The sequence below is a fragment of the Bison bison genome, unplaced genomic scaffold, assembly GCF_000754665.1.
Source record: "Bison bison bison isolate TAMUID 2011002044 unplaced genomic scaffold, Bison_UMD1.0 scf7180017864312, whole genome shotgun sequence".
Classification (NCBI taxonomy): domain Eukaryota; kingdom Metazoa; phylum Chordata; class Mammalia; order Artiodactyla; family Bovidae; genus Bison; species Bison bison.
The window spans coordinates 2628772-2647797 of NW_011494884.1; the positions used below are offsets into that span (position 1 = coordinate 2628772).

Genomic DNA, 19026 nt, shown 5'->3' on the forward strand with positions numbered 1-19026 from the left:
GTTTCATTGAGTTAGACAGGCTGTGGTCTGCGTGATCAGATTGGCTAGTTTTCTGTGATTATGGTTTCAGTGTGTCTGCCCTCTGCTGCCCTCTGGCAACACCTACCATCTTACTTGGGTTTCTCTTACCTTGGACGTGGGGTATCTCTTCACGGCTGCTCCAGCAAATCACAGCCGCTGCTCCTTATCTTGGATGAGGGGTTATCTCCTCACAGCCGCCCATCCTGACCTTGAATGTGGAGTAGCTCCTCTCGGCCCTCCTGTGCCCGCGCAGCTGCCACTCCTTGGACGTGGCATTGATCCTTTTTTTTGTTGGGGGATTTTAAACTGAATTTAATTTCTTTAATTAATGTAGCACTATTTGGATTACCTTTATTGGTAGTTTCTACCTTTCAAAAATTTAGTCCATTTCACCTGTTGTCAGATTTGTGTTTTGCATTGTTTATTCCCTTCCTTTTTTCCCCATTTGTTTGATTGTTTGTTCTATTGGTCTCTGGTCTTATCCTTACTATTTCATTCCTATTTACCCTGGGATCTTCTAGTTTTTTTTCTTGTTTCTTATGGTGGGATTTATTGATGTGAGATCCTTATTCTTTTTTAATGCAAGCATTTAGTGATATTCTCTCTATGCACTGCTTTATCTGCATCTCAAAAAAAAAATCAGTGTTGTATTTTAACTTGTGTATGTTTACTTTCCATATTTTTCTTGAAATATCTAGGACTGGAATTGTGTTCATTTCCAAGTGTTTGGGGATTTTCCTGTTCTTTTTGCAATTGGTTTCTTGTAAAGCTGCATTACAGTCTGAAGACATCTTGTATGATTTCAATTATTTGAAAAATTTTATAATTAATGTCCCAGGATATAGTCTGTATTGATGAATGCTTCATGTGCAATTGAAAAGAATGTGTGTTCTGCTGTCAGATGTTTTAGATGTGCCTACCAAGTTTAGTTTGTGATGGCATTACCCAGTGCTTCCACAGTCTTGTTTGTTTTTGGTCTCCAAGTTATGCTGCTGCTGCTAAGTCGCTTCAGTCGTGTGCGACTCTGTGCGACCCCAGAGATGGCAGCCCACCAGGCTCCCCTGTCCCTGGGATTCTCCAGGCAAGAACACTGGAGTGGGTTGCCATTTCCTTCTCAACCAAATTATGCTACTGAGAAATAAATGTTGAAGTGTCCAACTAAACTGGTAAGAGTATATAAAGCTTTGTTTTTGCATGATTTTGATGCTTTAAGTGCCTGCACATGTAGAATCATCTTTTTGGTAAAATTATATTTTTCATTCTATAAGGTATTATATATTCCTGATAAATTCCTTTGCCCTGAATATATATTTACTCTGCTCTGAATATATATTCATTTCCAGAAAAGGGTGTCAGCTTTTAGACTGGGAAATAGGGTAAAGATGACTCAATCTGATCTGTATTTCAACTAAGGTTTGTTGAAGCTTTTGGTTGATTCACTGCAAAACTGCCTTCAGATATTTTGAGGGCAGATCAATCTGAGCACAGAGATGTAGAGGTCTGCTTGTGCTCACAGTCAAACTGACAGCTTTCATAGCTGTACAAAACATCTTGCCTTAAAGCCTGTAGTTTAAGTATTTATCTATAGTTTATTTTGGTTTTTCTAAATAGACAACCACATCTCCACACAATTGGATTTTTGTTTCTACCTCAAACCCCAATTCCTTACAATTTTTTGTTCTCACATATTGACTAGAACTGCCATTAGATTGCTCAATAAAATTGATGAGCATGCTTTAAATGTTCTTAATTTAAAGGTATACTGTTTAAATTACTGTTTTATCATAAAGTATGACATTTTTCAGTTTTGGGAACATACTACTTGCAAAGGATTTAACTTCTATCTCTAACTTAATAATAATTTAAAATCACCTATGGGAATTATAGCCCATCAACTGATTTATCTACACACACTGAGATACTACTCATGGCTTCCCCCCCACCTAGTGATTACTTTTACAAAAAGATTTTTAAATATTAAATCTTCCAAGCATCCTAATAAGTTTTAATTCGGATCAGATTCAGGTGCACATAACAGAACCAAGTCTCCTCCCAAAAACAACAAAAAAAGACTTGGACAAGACAGTTCATCTCTCTTTTGTGTAAAAAGATGCCCAGACTTGGTAGTCTAGGGGTGGTATAGCAGCTCCATCATTATCAGAGAGCCACATCACTCTTCTCTCTCTACTACACTCAAGCAGATGGCTTCCATCCTCAAGAGGAATTCAGGTTCTAGGATGGCTGCTGAGTCTCCCAACATCTGGCATACTGCATATTAAAAAGAAAAGATTAAAGGACACTAGGGGGCTCGGAGAAGGCAATGGCACCCCATTCCAGTACTCTTGCCTGGAAAATCCCATGGACAGAGGAGCCTGGTAGGCCACAATCCATGGGGTTGCTGAGGGTCGGACATGACTGAGTGGCTTCACTTTTACTTTTCACTTTCATGCAGTAGAGAAGGAAATGGCAACCCACTCCAGTGTTCTTGCCTGGAGAATCCCAGGGACGGGGGAGCCTGGTGGGCTGCCGTCTATGGGGTCCCACAGAGTCGGACACGACTGAAGTGACTTAGCAGCAGCAGGGGGTTTCCCTCACATGTTTTTCTTCAGAAAAACCTTACATTATTCCTCAGTAACTTCTATTTCCATTTCATTATTCAGAATTAGCAGCACGATTGCACTTAACTACAAAGAGGATGCAAAAATGTAGCCGGGCACATTAACATTATGAAAAATACAGTGATACTGTTGGTAATAAAATACTGGGTTCACTACTAACAGTCTGCTATACTAAATAATGTCATGACTTAACGAAATAAAAACTATACATTATTGGATCCATTTTTGCTGTAATTCCATTTAGGATTTTAAAATCTATTACATGTTCGCAAATGACTTTGTCATTTTCCCCCAAAATGTCTAATTCCTGTGCATACACTGTAAAATATGAGAATTATCGTTCCCTTAATGTTCCTGAAAAATATCAACTATTACTGAAAGTCTCAGATACATCTTTCTTTTCTGGGGCTAGGGCAGAGTTAGAGGAACTAGGTAGATTTTCAAGCCAGAGATTCAATTTTTAACTTTTTTGCTTATAAAAATCTATTCATTTTTGCTCAGTTTCATTCGCTTGGAAAACTTTCCATTTAAGATCAAGCCCAATCCAGCAATATCCTTTCACACAGTACTTGACTTACATCTCCAACATTACATTGACATCTCTGGCGTCTACTGGAGGAGGCTGCATGTGAATGCGTCACACAACACAGCACCTTTACAATCTAATAGATCTTGGAGAGTGGGACACAGAATATGTTTATTCTTTATTATGTGCATGTATCTTCCTTGGAACATCAATGACAAAATACACATTCATGACATTTTCCAAGTTTAGGGGATAGACTATAGCAAATATCTGAAATTCTTTCCTTATGTAAGCTTTGTCTTCCTTTCTGTGAGTCATCATTCTTCACTCCAAGTTTCTACTTTGGATCCTGCATAAGGATTAGGGATTCAGAAATCAGTAACTATATCCTTCATGGAAGAAACAGTTTCTTTGGGTAAGCAATGGGATTCCCCACTGAAGGGCACAAAGTAGTGGGTGTTTCAGAAGTATCTGCAGTTTTAAATCCTCATATTCCTCCAAGATAGCCCTAAACTTATTTTCAGGGTTCTAGCTCTTTCCAGATTAATGCTAATACATAAAAGGTAATTGGTGAGGTTATTAAAAAAACTGATTTTGTAACTAAGCCACTGGTAGAATGACTTTTCACTGCTCTGAATCTACAGGTATACATGCACACTTCAGCAGCATCACTTAAAGGTATCATTTAAAAGTACTGAGAGGATACCAGATAGCTCAAATTAAGAGAGAAGCAAACTAGAATTAAGAAGTGACAACAACTAAAGCTATTCTGGGTAACCTATGTAGAAGGAACTAATTAATATTTGCAGCAAGATGTTACCTGAGAACAAAAGCTAAGTTTAATTTTCTGTACTAAAGAGTCCATTAAAAATTTAAATTCTGGACTATCTCAGCCAACTCCTGGTAGGGTACCCTGAATGACGATCTGATCATGTATACATTGCATACACTGTCAGTTCTCTTAAAGGAAATCAAGGTATTCTAATCAAAGAGGGCAGGACAGATTCCAGATATGCAATCACATGAAGCGTGAGCTATACTGATTATATAACTGAAGAGAGAGCTTTCAGGTCCATTTACAGAGAGTACAAAACAATAGTAGAAGTTTTAAAGTACTGAAATGCATTTATATGCCATATTATTCTAGTAACAAGTTGTATTTTAAAGAAAGATGTTGCTATGCAGAGTATAAATCCCTGGGAAACAGTATTGCTATCTAGTTAATTTATTTATCAAATGTCGCATCCGTAAGAATATGTCGAAGTCCACAAAACACATTTTATAGTACAGAAAGGAAGAAAACACCTAAACATTGCTGCAGGGCTTCTGATGTGATCCTTATTATCATCATGATTACATTTACTCAGGTAAGAAAATCTTTATATTCTATAAAATGTCTATCATTGATAGTTGGATAGTTATTTTTTTACAAGCTTTCCCTAAGAGTTTAGAAGCATAATTTGAAGCATAATTTCCCCTAAACTTATAAGGGAAAAATTTTTTCCAGATGAATCAAAATAGTAAACCTTCCTGTAGAGGTTTAAAAAAATATTCATAGATCTTCACTCATTCAAAATTTTACTTTTTTATTAGAAGCCTGTCATTTCTAGATGAAGAATTTCCCTAATTTTATACCATGGTTTCTCCAACATATTAGCTTCTGATGCCTGCAATACATTCAATTAACACTTTTTTCTCATTAAAATCCTAATTCCAATAAATTATGAATTTTAAAGGACTGTATTCTATATTCATTTGCATTATGGAATTAACTCTTTGCAGATGTTAGCATGTTAAGAAATGAGTTTCTGATATTCACTTCATTCATATTGTTCCTCAACTGCACAAATTAAAGACATGTTGTGAATTCCTGCTAAGAACTTTCAGAGGGTTCACTGAATTCATACAGTTCCTGTGTACATTTACTGATTTGTGTGTGTGTGTGTGTATAAAAAACAGCTTTCTGTGGATTCCTTTCCACATGCCATACACACATGGTGTACAATGATTCCAATTATAAAGTTTCTCCTCTGTATGAATTTTCTAGGAATTCCGGTGAATTCACTTTTGAGAAAAAGTTTCTGATATTTAACTCACCAATATGTTTCTCATCTGCATGAGTTCTCTGATGCATAATGAGTTGTGACTTCCAACAAAAGGCTTTCCCACATTCAGTGCATTTACAGGGTTTCTCTCCAGTATGAGTCCTCTGATGTGCACTGAGAATTGATTTCTGAGAGAAAGTTTTTCCGCATTCACTGCATTCATAGGGTTTCTCCCCTGAATGAGTCCTCTGATGTACAATGAGCTGAGACTTCCTAATGAAGGCTTTTTCACACTCATTGCATTCATAGGGCTTCTCTCTCATGTGCATTCTCTGATGTACAAGGAGCCGTAATTTCCCACTGAAGGATTTCTCACACTGACTGCATTTATAAGGGTTTTCCCCTGCATGAGTTCGCTCATGTACAATGAGTAGTGACTTCCAAATGAAGGCTTTCCCACATTTGTGACATTCATATGGTTTCTCTCCTGAATGAGTTCTCATGTGTATAATGAGATATGACTTGCTACTAAAGGCTTTCCCACACTCACTACACCCATAAGGTTTTTCCCCTGCATGAGTTCGCTGATGTGAGATAAGCTGGTCTTTCCTATTAAAGGCTTTCCCACAATCACTGCATTCATAGGGACTCTCACCTGTATGAATTCTCTGATGTACAATAAGTTGTGAGTTAAAACTGAAGGATTTTCCGCATTCACTGCATTCATGTGGTTTCTCCCCTGTGTGAGTCCTTGTATGTATGATGAGGTAGGACTTGCTCCTAAAAGCTTTCCCACATTCAATGCACCCATAGGGTTTCAATCCTGTGTGACTTCTCTGATGTACAATGAGCTGTGACTTCAAACTGAAGGCTTTCCCACACTGGTTACAACCATACGGTTTTATCCCAGTGTGTGCTCCCTGATGTACAATGAGCTGTGATTTAAAAGTAAAGGATTTCCCACATTCACTACAACCATATGGTTTTTCTCCTGTGTGGGTTCTCTGATGTACAATAAGGTTTGATTTTGTATTAAAGGCTTTCTGACATTCACTACATTCATAGGGCTTCTCTCCTGTATGAGTTCGCTGATGTATCACGAGCTGTGATTTCAAACCAAAAGTTTTCCCACAATCACTGCATTCATAGGGCTTCTCCCCTGCATGAGTTCTCTGGTGTGAAATGAGCTGGTATTTCCGACTGAAGGCTTTCCCACACTCACTGCATTCATAGGGATTCTCCCCTGTGTGAATTCTCTGATGTATAACAAGTTGTGAATTAAAACTGAAGGCTCTCCCACATTCACAGCATTCATGGAGTTTCTCTCCTGTGTGAGTTCTCTGATGTATAACGAGGTACGACTTGCTCCTAAAAGCTTTCCCACATTCATTGCATCCATAGGGTTTCACTCCTGTGTGACTTCTCTGATGTACAATGAGTTGTGACTTTAAACTGAAAGCTTTTCCACATTGATTACATCCATAGGGTTTGACGCCACTGTGTGCTCCCTGATGTACAATGAGCTGTGACTTGAAAGTAAAAGCTTTCCCACATTCACTACAACTATAAGGTTTCTCTCCTGTGTGAGTTCTCTGATGTACCATGAGGTTAGACTTTGTATTAAAGGCTTTCCGACAATCACTGCATTCATAGGGTTTCTCTCCAGTATGAATTCTTTGATGTATAATGAGCTGTGATTTCAAACCAAAAGCTTTCCCACATTCATGACATCCATAGGGTTTCAGTCCTGAATGAGTTCTCTGGTGGGAAACAAGCTGGTCTCTCCTAGTGAAGACTTTCCCACATTCACAGCATTCATAGGGATTCTCCTGTGTGTGAATTCTCTGATGTAAAACAAGTTGTGAATTGAAACTAAAAGTTTTCAAATCACTACATTCATGTAGTTGCTCTCCTTTGTGAGTTCTCTGATGTGCAACGAGGTAGGACTTGTTGCTGAAGTCTTTCCCACATCCATCACACTTGTAGGGTTTTGCTTCTTCATGAGTTTCCTGATGCACCACAAAGTTCGACTTGCTGCTGAAGGCCTTCCCACAGGAATTGCATTCAAACGATTTTCCTCCCATATGCATTTGTTGGCAAATAAGCAGTGGCTTTCTGTTGGCAGTTTTTCCAGATTCATCACTTTCACAGTATTTTATGCCAATAACAGCTTGTTCATGTTTAGAAAGGAAGGATGATTCCCTCAATGCATGAATGTCATTAGGATTCTTTCCAGCGTAATTATTACTGAGACCTATATTACATTTCAAACTCTTCCCATTTGTGACACATTTATGAAGTCTCTGTCTTGAAGAAGCATTATTTGCAGTAATAAGACACAGTTTTCCAAAAGCAGTACAGGGATAGCCTTCTGCCATACTTCCCAGCTTGCCTTGATTTTCCTGATGCCATTCCACACAACCATCAATTTCCCAGACTTCGTCTAGAAATGAAAATACTCATATGTTATAAATAGTGACATGATCATAGTATAGCATAAAATTGCCTTAAAAATTCCATGTCATGAGGGTTTTCTTAGTTTCCGATATCAGTTCTGAATATAAATAAAATCTCAAATGTAAATGTACACAAACTCCTGGGCACCTGTAGAAACGAAACAAATCAAAACATGAAAATAGGCATAGAGATCTGATAATAAATACAGCTTTGAGTTTCAAAATTTTGTACAATAGCTTCTTTGGAAAGCACATGGAGGGACTTCCCTGGTGGCCCAGTGGTTAAGAATCAATCTTCCAATGCAGGGGATGCTGATTTGATTCCTGGTTGTGGAACTAAGATCCCACATACTGCAGGGCAACTAAGACTATGTGATCCAACTGAATGCCACAATGAAGATTCAGTGCAGCCAAAATTAAAAAAAAAAAAAAAAAAGAAAGAAAAAGAAAGTACAAGGAAAAAAATGAGTAAAATTAAATTTTCATTCCTCAGAGCATGATACTGCCCTAAGTGGGAATTGATGTTTGGCAACATATATAATTCGGAGGTTTCTGTACAAATGAATAAGGATTCAGATTTAGGATGTAGAGAAACCTGGTATGATGATTAAGACCCTGTGACGTTGCTTCTTCAAAGCTGACTTTCTGTTGTGTTCTCTCAATGCCCTGCTCTGTCCTTCACCTTTGTCAGCATGTTACTCTGGTATATCTATTAATAGGTCAACTTTACCCATTCTCGCTTCTATTCAGCCTCCAAATATTTGTCATTGTGCATAAGAACTCAGACCTGTGTCTTGATCTTTATCTATTTTGTATTTTTGGAATTTGGGGGGGGAGGGGGTAGTTAATGTTTAAACAGCATCTGTTCACCTTGCCTCTCTGTTTTTCATTCTCCTTAGAGGAAAAAAGTTTTGTCTCTTAGCTCTCTCTTATGGCATTTTCCTCCATGTTTTCTAAACAAGAGCCTATTCTGTTGTACTTGATTTTCTCCTAATCAGGGGGTAGGGTAGAGATTTAATTCCTTTCATCCTCCTCCCTTAATATTCCCCATGATATACACACTCTCTTCCCATACTTGCACCATCCTAATCAAGCTATTTCATATTTTTGCTTAAATCAGTCTTCAGGTTTTACATCTTCACAACCATGTAATTTCTATTCACAGGTAAATCATGCAGGTGTACCATGGTTGGTTTTCATTCATAAATCATTTTTTCTCTTGAGTTGTTTTACTTAGCTGCCAAGTTTTCTCTGTTTATCTTTCACAAATTTAGAATTTATCCACCACAGACTCTTCTTCACATGTCTAAATAAATATTCTTTTGATGCAGATCAGTTCAGACATGTCCAACTCTTTGCAACCCCATGAACTGCAGCACTGCAGGCTTCCCTGTCCATCACCAACTCCCAGAGCTTGTTCAAACTCATGTCTATCGAGTCAGTGATGCCATCCAACCATCTCATCCTGTCATCCCCTTCTCCTCCTGCCTTCAATCTTCCCCAGTATCAGAGTCTTCCAATGACTCAGTTCTTTGCATTAGGTGGCCAAAATATTGGGAGTTGCAGCTTCAGCATCAGTCCTTCCAATGAATATTCAGGACTGATTTCCTTTAGGATTGACTGGTTTGATCTCCTTGTAGTCCAAGGGACTCTCAAGAGACTTCTCCAACAACACGGTTCAAAAGCATCAATTCTTTCGCACTCAGCTTTCTTTATAGTCCAACTCTCACATCCATACATGACTACTGGAAAAACCATAGCTTTGACTAAATGGACCTTTGTGGACAAGGTAATGTCTCTGCTTTTCAATATGCTATCTAGGTTGGTCATAACTTTTCTTCCAAGGAGTAAGCGTCTTTTAATTTTATGGCTGCACTCACTATCTGCAGTGATTTTTAAGCCCCCCAAAAAATAAAGTCTGTCACTGTTTTCACTGTTTCCCCATCTATTTGCCATGAAGTGATGGGACTGGATGCCATGATCTTAGTTTTTTGAATGTTGAGTTTTAAGCCAACTTTTTCACTCTCCTCTTTCATCAAGAGGCGTTTTAGTTCCTCTTCACTTTCTGCCATAAGGGTGGTGTCATTTACGAATCTGAGGTTATTGATATTTCTCCCAGAAATCTTGATTCCAGCTTGTGCTTAATCCAGCCTGGCATTTTGCATGATGTACTCTGTGTATAAGTTAAATAAGCAGCATGAAAATATACAGCCTTGATGTACTCCTTTCCCAATTTGGAACCAGTCCGTTGTTCCATGTCCAGTTCTAACTATTGCTTCTTGACTTGCATACAGATTTCTCAGGAGGCAGGTCAGGTGGTCTGGTATTCCCATCTCTTTAAGAATTTTTCAGTTTGTTCTGATCCACACAGTCAAAGGCTTTGGCGTAGTCAATAAAGCAGGAGTAGATGTTTTTCTGGAACTCTCTTGCTTTTTCAATGATCCAATGGATTTGGCAATTTGATTTCTGGTTCCTCTGCCTTTTCTAAATCCAGCTTGAACATCTGGAAGTTCATGGTTCATGTACTGCTGAAGCCTGGCTTGGAGAATTTGGAGCATTATTTTATTAGGGTTTGAGATGAATGTGGATAATTTTAATTAGAGATCACCAGACTGTGAAAAACTACTAACAGCTCTGATTAGAAACAAGGATCTAGACTTGTACTAATATAGTGTAAGAGTGAAAAGAGGGGTGGATAGAGTATTTTTGAAGATGGATGGGTGGAAAGAAGGGTGTGACTGGATGCTTCCTCACCAAAAAGGAAGGTGAAGGTGGACGCTTCTGCCTAGCTGACAGTTCTGCTGCCCTTCTCCTGGCTGGCAGAAACCTGATTTTATGTTCTACCTCCATCCTTTAGGCCATGTGCTTCAGGTAGGAAACTGGAGACCCATCTCCATACCCGCTGCCGAAGGGGAAGCATGATTTATCTGAGCCAACAGTGATGGCTTGCCATTTCCCTTGCCAGTCTTTTTTACACAGGGTATGTGATAAAAATCTAGCCTACTGAACATGGTTAAGTCTGCTGGGGTTTCCTGAAATAGATTTTAATGTCTGATAAAAAGGAACAGTCTTTATTCCACTGGTCACTGGTACATTTGCAGGTATTGTCTGGAACTGTCATAGCCATCTGATGACTATGAGGGAGGAAATTTGAGGAAAATACATAATTAGAATGGCAAGGAAGGGGTAGACCTGTGGCAGTTTAATGAGTCAATCACTTAGTCATCCTTAGAGCTGGCCCATTTTAGGACATTTTGTAATATGTGATAATGAATCACTTCATCTTATAGGTGGATTTAAGGTTAATTAAAAATTGCAGCTGAAACAATTCTAATATTAGGAAGATTAACTTTATTTAGAAAGGGTGTGAAAGTCACATGAGGTGAGATAAAGAGATAAAGCTGCTTAAATGCATAATGAAATGAGTCTACTACCTCAGAAAAAAAAGAAGGAAGCTGAGAATACCAGAGAAGAAATAATGAGCAAAAGATGGCTACAAATAACATAAAAGTACAAACACAAAGAGAACAAAATGTCAGACCTCACACTGATTCTGAGTAAGGAGGAAAAGATCTAAATGTTCTGGTTACTCACCTGAATGGCCCTGACTTGGGCTGTGCATCATCCACAGCTCTTCTTGTTCCAACTGGAAAATGATACTGGGTTTGGTGTATTGATATCCTGTGAATGGAAAATTATAGACAATCTAGATCAAGAATGCCTAGGACCCAGGGATTCAGAAAAATTGGGAAAATTTAGTTTAGAGGTGACATGATGAAGCTGCCCTTTTGCACTCTAACAAAGTAAACACCATTCAACCAGCATATTCTGATGCCAAAGGAAGAATAAGAAAACTTGGCCTCTAAGTATAAGCCCCAAATCACCCAGTATTTTACAAAAATGCCCCAGTTTTCAGCCACCAAGAAGAGGAAGCCTACAGATTACACACACTCCTTTCAAGGGGGCAGTACATACCCAGGGACACCAGGTTTCTGAAGTTCTCCAACATCACACTCCTGTACAGGTGCTTCTGAGCTGAGTCCAGCAGCTGCCACTCTTCCCAGGTAAAGTCCACAAACACATCCATGAATGACAATGGTCCCTGAAATAGCAGATCCCTATTCAATCTCAAATCATTTTACTGAGTTTGTCATAAAAGCCAACCAAGGCTGTCCATTATTTATATTCTTTAATATTTTAGGAGAAAAGCAAAATTTATTGAAAATATCCCATCAATATGCATTAAATCAGTTAACCTTTCATTCAACACATGAGAACACCATGTGTCAGGTATTCAACCTAGTGCAGGTAATATAAAATGGAGGAAAGGCAGTCCTGCCTGCAAGAAGTGTTCAGCATTGTAGAGAAAAACAAAGGTTAAATATGTAAAAATTTAATAGGGAGTCAAAGATGCTAAGACAAAAGAACATGTGGAGAACATGGGCATAAGGGAAGAATACATTAGGCTGAGTCCATGAAAGGGGACTAAAGGAGCCACCACTGAAGAAAAGATATGTCAAAATTTGGTGGAATAAAGGCAACAGCTGTAAGTAGCAGCTACTTTGTGGGGCAACAGATCTGAGCATGATGATACACAGATGGCAAAGCAGCACATGAAAAGGTGCTCAACATTATATATCATTAGGGAACTACAAATTAAAACAGTGAGACACCATTACATATCTAGAATGGCTAAAATTTTCAACAATGGGCAACAATGAATTTGAAAATGAAATTTTAAATTTGATGAAAGACATGGATATAAATATCCAAGAAGTTCAACAAACTCCAAAAATGATGAAACCTTAAAGAAACATATACACTCAAATTTTCAATAGACAAACACAAAGAGAGAAAGAACCTTGAAAGTATCAAGAAAGAAATGATTTGTTTCATACAAGAGCTCATCAGTAACATTATAAGCAGATTTCTCATCAGAACCCTTGGAGACCAAAAGACTATGAACCCATATATTCAAAGAGCTAAAAGAAAAAAAAAAAAAAAAAAAACCTATCAGTCAAGAATTCTGTATGTGACAGAACTGTGCTTCATAGTGAGGTAGAAATGAATACATCCCCAGAAAAACCAAAGGTAGTTTGCTACCACTAGACCTGTTTGGAAAGAAATGTTCAAAGGAGTCCTGCAGGTGAAATGAAACCACACTACACAATAACTAGAAGCTGTCTTGAAAAAATAAAGATCTGAACAAAGGTAAATACCTGTGTAATCATTAATGATAATATTATTTTAACTTTGATTTGTAACTCTACATTTCGTCCTGTATATACTTGTAAGAGACTAATGCATTTGAAATAACTGTTTATCATTTGGGGCACACAGTGTATAAACATATGACATCAACAACCAAAAGGAGTTGGGACAGATCGGTAAAGGAGCAGTGTTTGTATGTCACTGAAGTTAAGCTGGCATAAATTCAAATCAGAATGTTATAGCTTCCTAAAAAGATTATACACCATGACAAATGGGATTTATTCTTGGAATGCAAGAATGGTTCAGCATTGGAAAACTGCTCAGTGTAATACATCACATTAACAGAATGAAGTTAAAAAAATGATTATCTCAAAGATTATCTCAATTGAAGCACTGACAAAATTCCACACTCTTTCATGATAAAAACAATTAAGTAGGCACAGAAGGAAAGTATTTCAACATAATAAAAGTCATATCTTAAAACTCTACAGTGAACATCATACTCAATGGTGAAAGACAAAGCTTTTCCTCTAAGGTCAGGAATGAGGAACCAATGCCTGCTTTCATCACTTCTATTCAACACAGCACTGGAAGTTCTAGTCAGAGCCACTGGGGAAGAAAAAGAAATAATAGGGATCCAAATTAGAAACCGAGTAATATTATTTCTCTGTTCATGGACAATATCATCTTATATGTAGAAAACCTTAAAGATTCCACATACATACATACACACCAAAAACCTAGTTAGAATAAATGAATTCAGCAAATAACAGGACACAAAGTCACCCACCAAAATGAGCTTCGTTTCTATGCACTAACAATGATCAATCAGAAAAGCAAATTATAAAAATGATTCTATTTATAACAGTATCATAAAGAACTAATAATTTGGACTTCCCTGATGGTACAGTGGATAGGAATCTGCCTTTCAATGCAGGGGATGCTGGTTCAATTTCTGGTCTGAAAAGATTCCACATGCTATGGGCAACTAAAGCCTATGTGCTACAACTAATGAGTGTGTGCTCTCGGGACCGAGACACAACTAATGAGCTCCTGTGCCACAACTCTGAAACCAGCACAACCTAGAACCCAAACTGCAACTACTGAAGCCACGCACCTAGAGCCTGTGCTTGTAACAAGAGAAGCCACAGCAATGAGAAGCCTGTGCACTGCAAGGAAGTGAGGCCTGTGCATCCTCCACAACTAGAGAAAGCCCATGCACAGCAACAAAGACCCAGTGCAAACAAAAATAAATAAATAAATAAAATTTTAAAAAGAAGTAATAACTTAACCTAGGAAGTAAATGACTTATAAAATGAAAGCTAGAAACCTTGTTAAAAGAAATGAGACATAAAGAGAAACATACTTTATGTTCCTTAATAATATGTTAGTAGTATCCAAAGTGATCTACATATTCAATGCCATCCCTAATAAAATTTCAATATTTTTTCCAGAAATAGAAAAACCCATCCTAAAATATATGAAAAAGCTCAAAGGACCTTGAATAGCCAAAACAATCTTGAAAAAGAACAAAGTTGGAGGACTCATACTTCCTAATTTCAAAACTTAGTAGAAAACTAGTAACCAAAATAATGTGAAACTGGCATAAAGACTGAAAGACTGACACACAACATGGTATTTGCATAGAGGTTAACAATGGAATAGAAGAGCGATCAGAAACAAACCCTTGCATATATATATGGTTAAATGATTGTTGACAATGGTTCCAAGATCATTTATGGGAAAAGAAAAGTCTTTCCACTAAATGATGCTGGGAAAGCTGGATATCCACATGAAAAAAATGAAGTTGGACCCTTATCTAATACCATATATAAAAACAAACTCAAAATAGATCAAAGACCTAAATATAAAACCTAAAACTATGTAAAACTCTTCAGAGGAAAACATAGCATCAAAAGCTTCCCGATGTTAGATTTGATAGTGCTTTCTTGAATATGACAAAAGGCACAGCAATAAAAGAAAATACCAATCAACTGGACTTCATGAAAATTTAAAAATTTTTTGCATCAAAACACAACATCAACATTGTAAAAGGCAACTCCCAAAATGGGAGAAAGTATCTGTAAGTCACATATTTTATAAGGGGTTAATATCCAGAATACATACAGAACTAAAACTCAACGAAAAAAAATTCTTCAAAAGTGATCAAAGGATGTAAATAGACATTTTCCCAAGGAAGACACAAATGGCCAATAAACACATGAAGATGGTGAACATCATTAATCATAAGGAAAATGAAAATGAAAACTATAATGAGATTCATCTTACACGGATGGCTCTCAAATACCATGAAAATTAACAAGGGTTGGCAAGGATACAGATTAACTGGAACACTTGTACATGGCTGGTGGGGATATAATGTTGTGTAATTGCTGTGGAAAACAGTTTGATGGCGCCTCAAAAAATTAAACATTAGAATTACTATATGGTCCAGGAACTCCAATTCTGGGTATATCTCCAAAGGAAGTGAAAGCAGAGTCTTAAGGAGGTATTTGTACATTCATGCTTATACCAGCATTTTCATTCATAGAGGCTCAAACGTGAAAGTAATTCAAGTATTCATTGATGGATGAATGGATAAACAAAATGTGATATACACACACAACAAATTATTATTCTATCTTAAAAAGGAAGAAAGTTCTGCAATATAACCAGGAAGAACCTTGAGAACATTATGTCAAGTGAGATAAGTCAGTCACAAAACGACAATTACTGTATGTCTATATACATACAAGTACTGTATGTACTACTGCTGCTGCTGCTGCTGAGTCACTTCAATCGTGTCCGACTCTGTGTGACCCCATAGACGGCAGCCCACCAGGCTCCCCTGTTTCTGGGATTCTTCAGGCAAGAACACTGGAGTGGGTTGCCATTTCCTTCTCCAATGCATGAAAGTGAAAAGTGAAAGTGAAGCTGCTCAGTCGTGTCCGACTCGCAGCGACCCCAGGGACTGCAACCTATGAGGCTCCTCTGTCCACGGGATTTTCCAGGCAAGAGTACTGGAATGGGTTGCCATTGCCTTCTCCAGTATGTACTACTAGAGTAGTCAAAATCACAGAAACAGAAAGTAGAATGGTGCTTGCCAGGGCTTATGGAGAGGCGGGGAGTTTGGAGTTATGGTTTTGATGATATAGACCTGCAGTTTTTCAAGAGGAAGAGTTGTGGAGACAGATGATAGTTATGATTGCCAATTTTATGAATGTATTAAAGGACTTCCCTAGTAGGGCAGGGGACAGGAGTGTGCCTGCCAATGTAGAAGACATGGGTTCGATCTCTGGTCCAGGAATTCCCTACGTTGCAGAGCAACTAAGCCCGTGCACCACAACTACTGAGCCCACCACACTCTAGAATCTGAGAGCTGCAACTATCGAGCTAGTGTGCTGCAACTACTGAAGCCCAGGCCTAGAGCACTAGCTCTAGGAGCACAACAGAGGAGGCCACCGCACTGAGAGGCCCCCACTCACCATAACTAGAGAAAGCCCTCACAAAAGCAATGACGACTGAGCGCAGCCAAAAATAAATAAATAAAAAGAATAAATTTAATACCACTGAAGTGTCACTTAAAATGGTTAAGATGTTAAAATATGTATGTAGAGATATGTATGCTCTAAAATACAGTGTTTTAAAAAATCAAAGATCTAAAAAAATGAAAAGATGCAGGGTGTTCACAGGTTGGAAAAGTTGGTATTGTTAAGATGTGAATTCTCCCTAATTTGATTCATAGATTTACTAACAAGTTTTTTGTAGCTATCCACAAGCTCTTCCATAATTAATATGAAAGGACAAAAAACTAGAACAGCCAGAACGATTCTGAGGGAACAAAGGTTAAGCATTTGCCACTAGCCCAATTTAAAACTTCCTATGAAATCTAGATAGCATGATACTAGTGAAAAATTAGACACAAAAATCAATGAACAGAAATGAGAGCCTAGAAACAGACCCATATAAACACTGTCTCTTGAAGATTTTGTTGCTGTTTTTTAACATGACACAAAAGCATTTCAACAGAGAAAGGATCATCTTTACAACGATGGTGCTTTACAATGGTGCTGGACCATTGTACATCCACAGACATTAAGAAAGGAAACTCAAAACATACCCCATAAGAAGGATCATAGACTTAACGTGAAAACTAAAACTATACAAATTTCAGAGAAAAAAATTTTACTTCATGCACTTTTGTTTAGGCAATAAAATTTTAGATATGATACCAAAAGCAAAACCCATTAAAAAAAACTAAAATTTAGAAAACAGACTTCACCAAAATTAAAATATTTTGCTGTGAAAGTTATTCTCATGGAAATGAAAAGAAAAACCAGAGACAGGGAGAAAATATTTGGAAATCACTTATGAAGGATTTAAATCTCGAGTAAGAAAGAACTCTTAAAAATCAATGACAAGAGATAGCCAAAGAGCACATGAAAAGATGCTCAACATCACTAATTGTTACAGAACTGCAAATCAATACTACAATGAGGTATCATCTCACCCCAGTAAGAATGGCCAACATAAAAAAAATCCACAAACACTAGATGCTGGAGAGGGTGTGGGGAAAAGGGAACTCTGTGTTGTTGATGGGAATGTAAACTGGTACAGCCACTATGGAGAACAGTATGGAGGTTCCTTACAAAACTAAAAAGAGAATTACCATATGACACAAATATCCAACTCCTAGGCATATATCTGGAGAAAACTGTAAGTTGAAAAGATACATGTAGCCCAATATTCACTGCAGCATTATTTACAGAGGCCAGGAAATGGAAGCAATCTAGGGGAATGGATAAGACGATGTGGTATGTACATATTTAGAGAGGGTGACTGCAGCCATGAAATTACAGGACACTTGCTCCTTGGAAGAAAAGCTATGACAAACTTAGTGTATTAAAAAGCAGAGATATCACTTTGCTGACAAAGGTCCATATAGTCAAAGCTATGGTTTTTCCAGGAGTCATATACATATGTGAGAGTTGTACCATAAAAAAGGCAGATAGCCGAAGAATGAATGCTTTCAAACTGTGGTGCTGGAGAAGAATCTTGAGAGTTCCTTGGACAACAAGGAGATCAAACCAGTCAATCCTAAAGGAAATCTAACCTGAATATTCCACTGGAAGGATTGATGCTAAAGCTGAAGCTCCAATACTTTGGCCACCTGATGTGAAGAGCTGACTCACTGGAAAAGATCCTGATGCTGAGAAAGATTGAGTGTAGGAGAAGAGGGTGACAGAGGATGAGATGGTTAGATGGCATCATGGACTCAATGCACATGAGTTTGAGCAAACTCCAGGAGATAGTGAAGGACAGGGAAGCCTGGTGTGCTGCAGTCCATCGGGTAGCAAGGAGTCAGACACAACTGAGTGACTGAACACACACACACAATGGAATATTACTCAGCCATAAAAAAGAACAAAATGCTATTTACAGCAACAGGGATGGACCTAGAGATTGCCGTGCTGAGTGAAGTAAGTCAGAGGAGAGAGATATATATATTATCAATTATATGTGGAATCTTTAAAAAGGGTACAAATGAGCTTATTTACAAAACAGAAATATTGTAAATCAACTATACCTCAGTAAAAAAAAAAAAAAAAGAATTTAAAAAAAAAACAGTGACAAGAAAACAACACAATCCATTTTTATTAAAATGAGGGAAAGCTCTAACAGATATTTCACCAAAGATATAAAAAGAATAAAACACATATAAAAGATACTCAATAATACTAGTTAGCCATTAGCAAAATGCAACTTAAAACCACAATGAAATACTTCTATTAGAATGGCGAAATGTTTAACAACTTGACAATACCAACTACTGGTCAGTATGAGGAACAAGGACTCTCATTCATTGCAGGTGGGAATGCAAAACTGCAAGCCACTCTGAAGACAGTCTCTTACAAAGCTAAACAGAATCGCCATACAATCCAGCAGTCAAGCTCCTAGATATTTACCCAACTGATCTGAAAACTCATGTTCACACAAAAACCCACACATGAATGTTGACAGCATTCATAACCAAAACCAGAAGCATCTGGATAGCAAGACATTATAAATATAGTGTGAAACTGGCTTAAGGATAGAAAAGTAGGCCAATGGAACAGAATGAGTTGTGAAACCAAACCATTTTTATGGAC

At 37.7% G+C, this 19026-nt stretch overlaps 2 protein-coding genes across 5 annotated transcripts in view; one reads left to right on the plus strand and one right to left on the minus strand.

Moving 5' to 3' along the window:
• ZNF891 (zinc finger protein 891) overlaps positions 1-19026 on the plus strand; it is a gene marked incomplete at its 5' end in the record, with an annotated part of 131553 nt that overhangs the window by 43879 nt on the left and 68648 nt on the right.
• Positions 2599-19026, minus strand: part of ZNF268 (zinc finger protein 268) — a 35556-nt gene continuing 19128 nt past the window's right edge. For 2 of the 4 annotated variants that reach the window (XM_010852467.1, XM_010852468.1), the window contains exons 4-6: positions 11642-11768; positions 11261-11347; positions 2599-7653 (exon numbers count right to left, since the gene is read on the minus strand). In XM_010852467.1, the coding sequence (XP_010850769.1) occupies positions 5180-7653; positions 11261-11347; positions 11642-11768 (2688 nt within the window). In that variant the 3' untranslated portion in view covers positions 2599-5179. Of the gene's footprint in view, positions 7815-11260; positions 11348-11641; positions 11769-19026 lie in introns of all 4 variants that reach the window. The other 2 variants (XM_010852470.1, XM_010852469.1) reach the window with 2 other exon arrangements.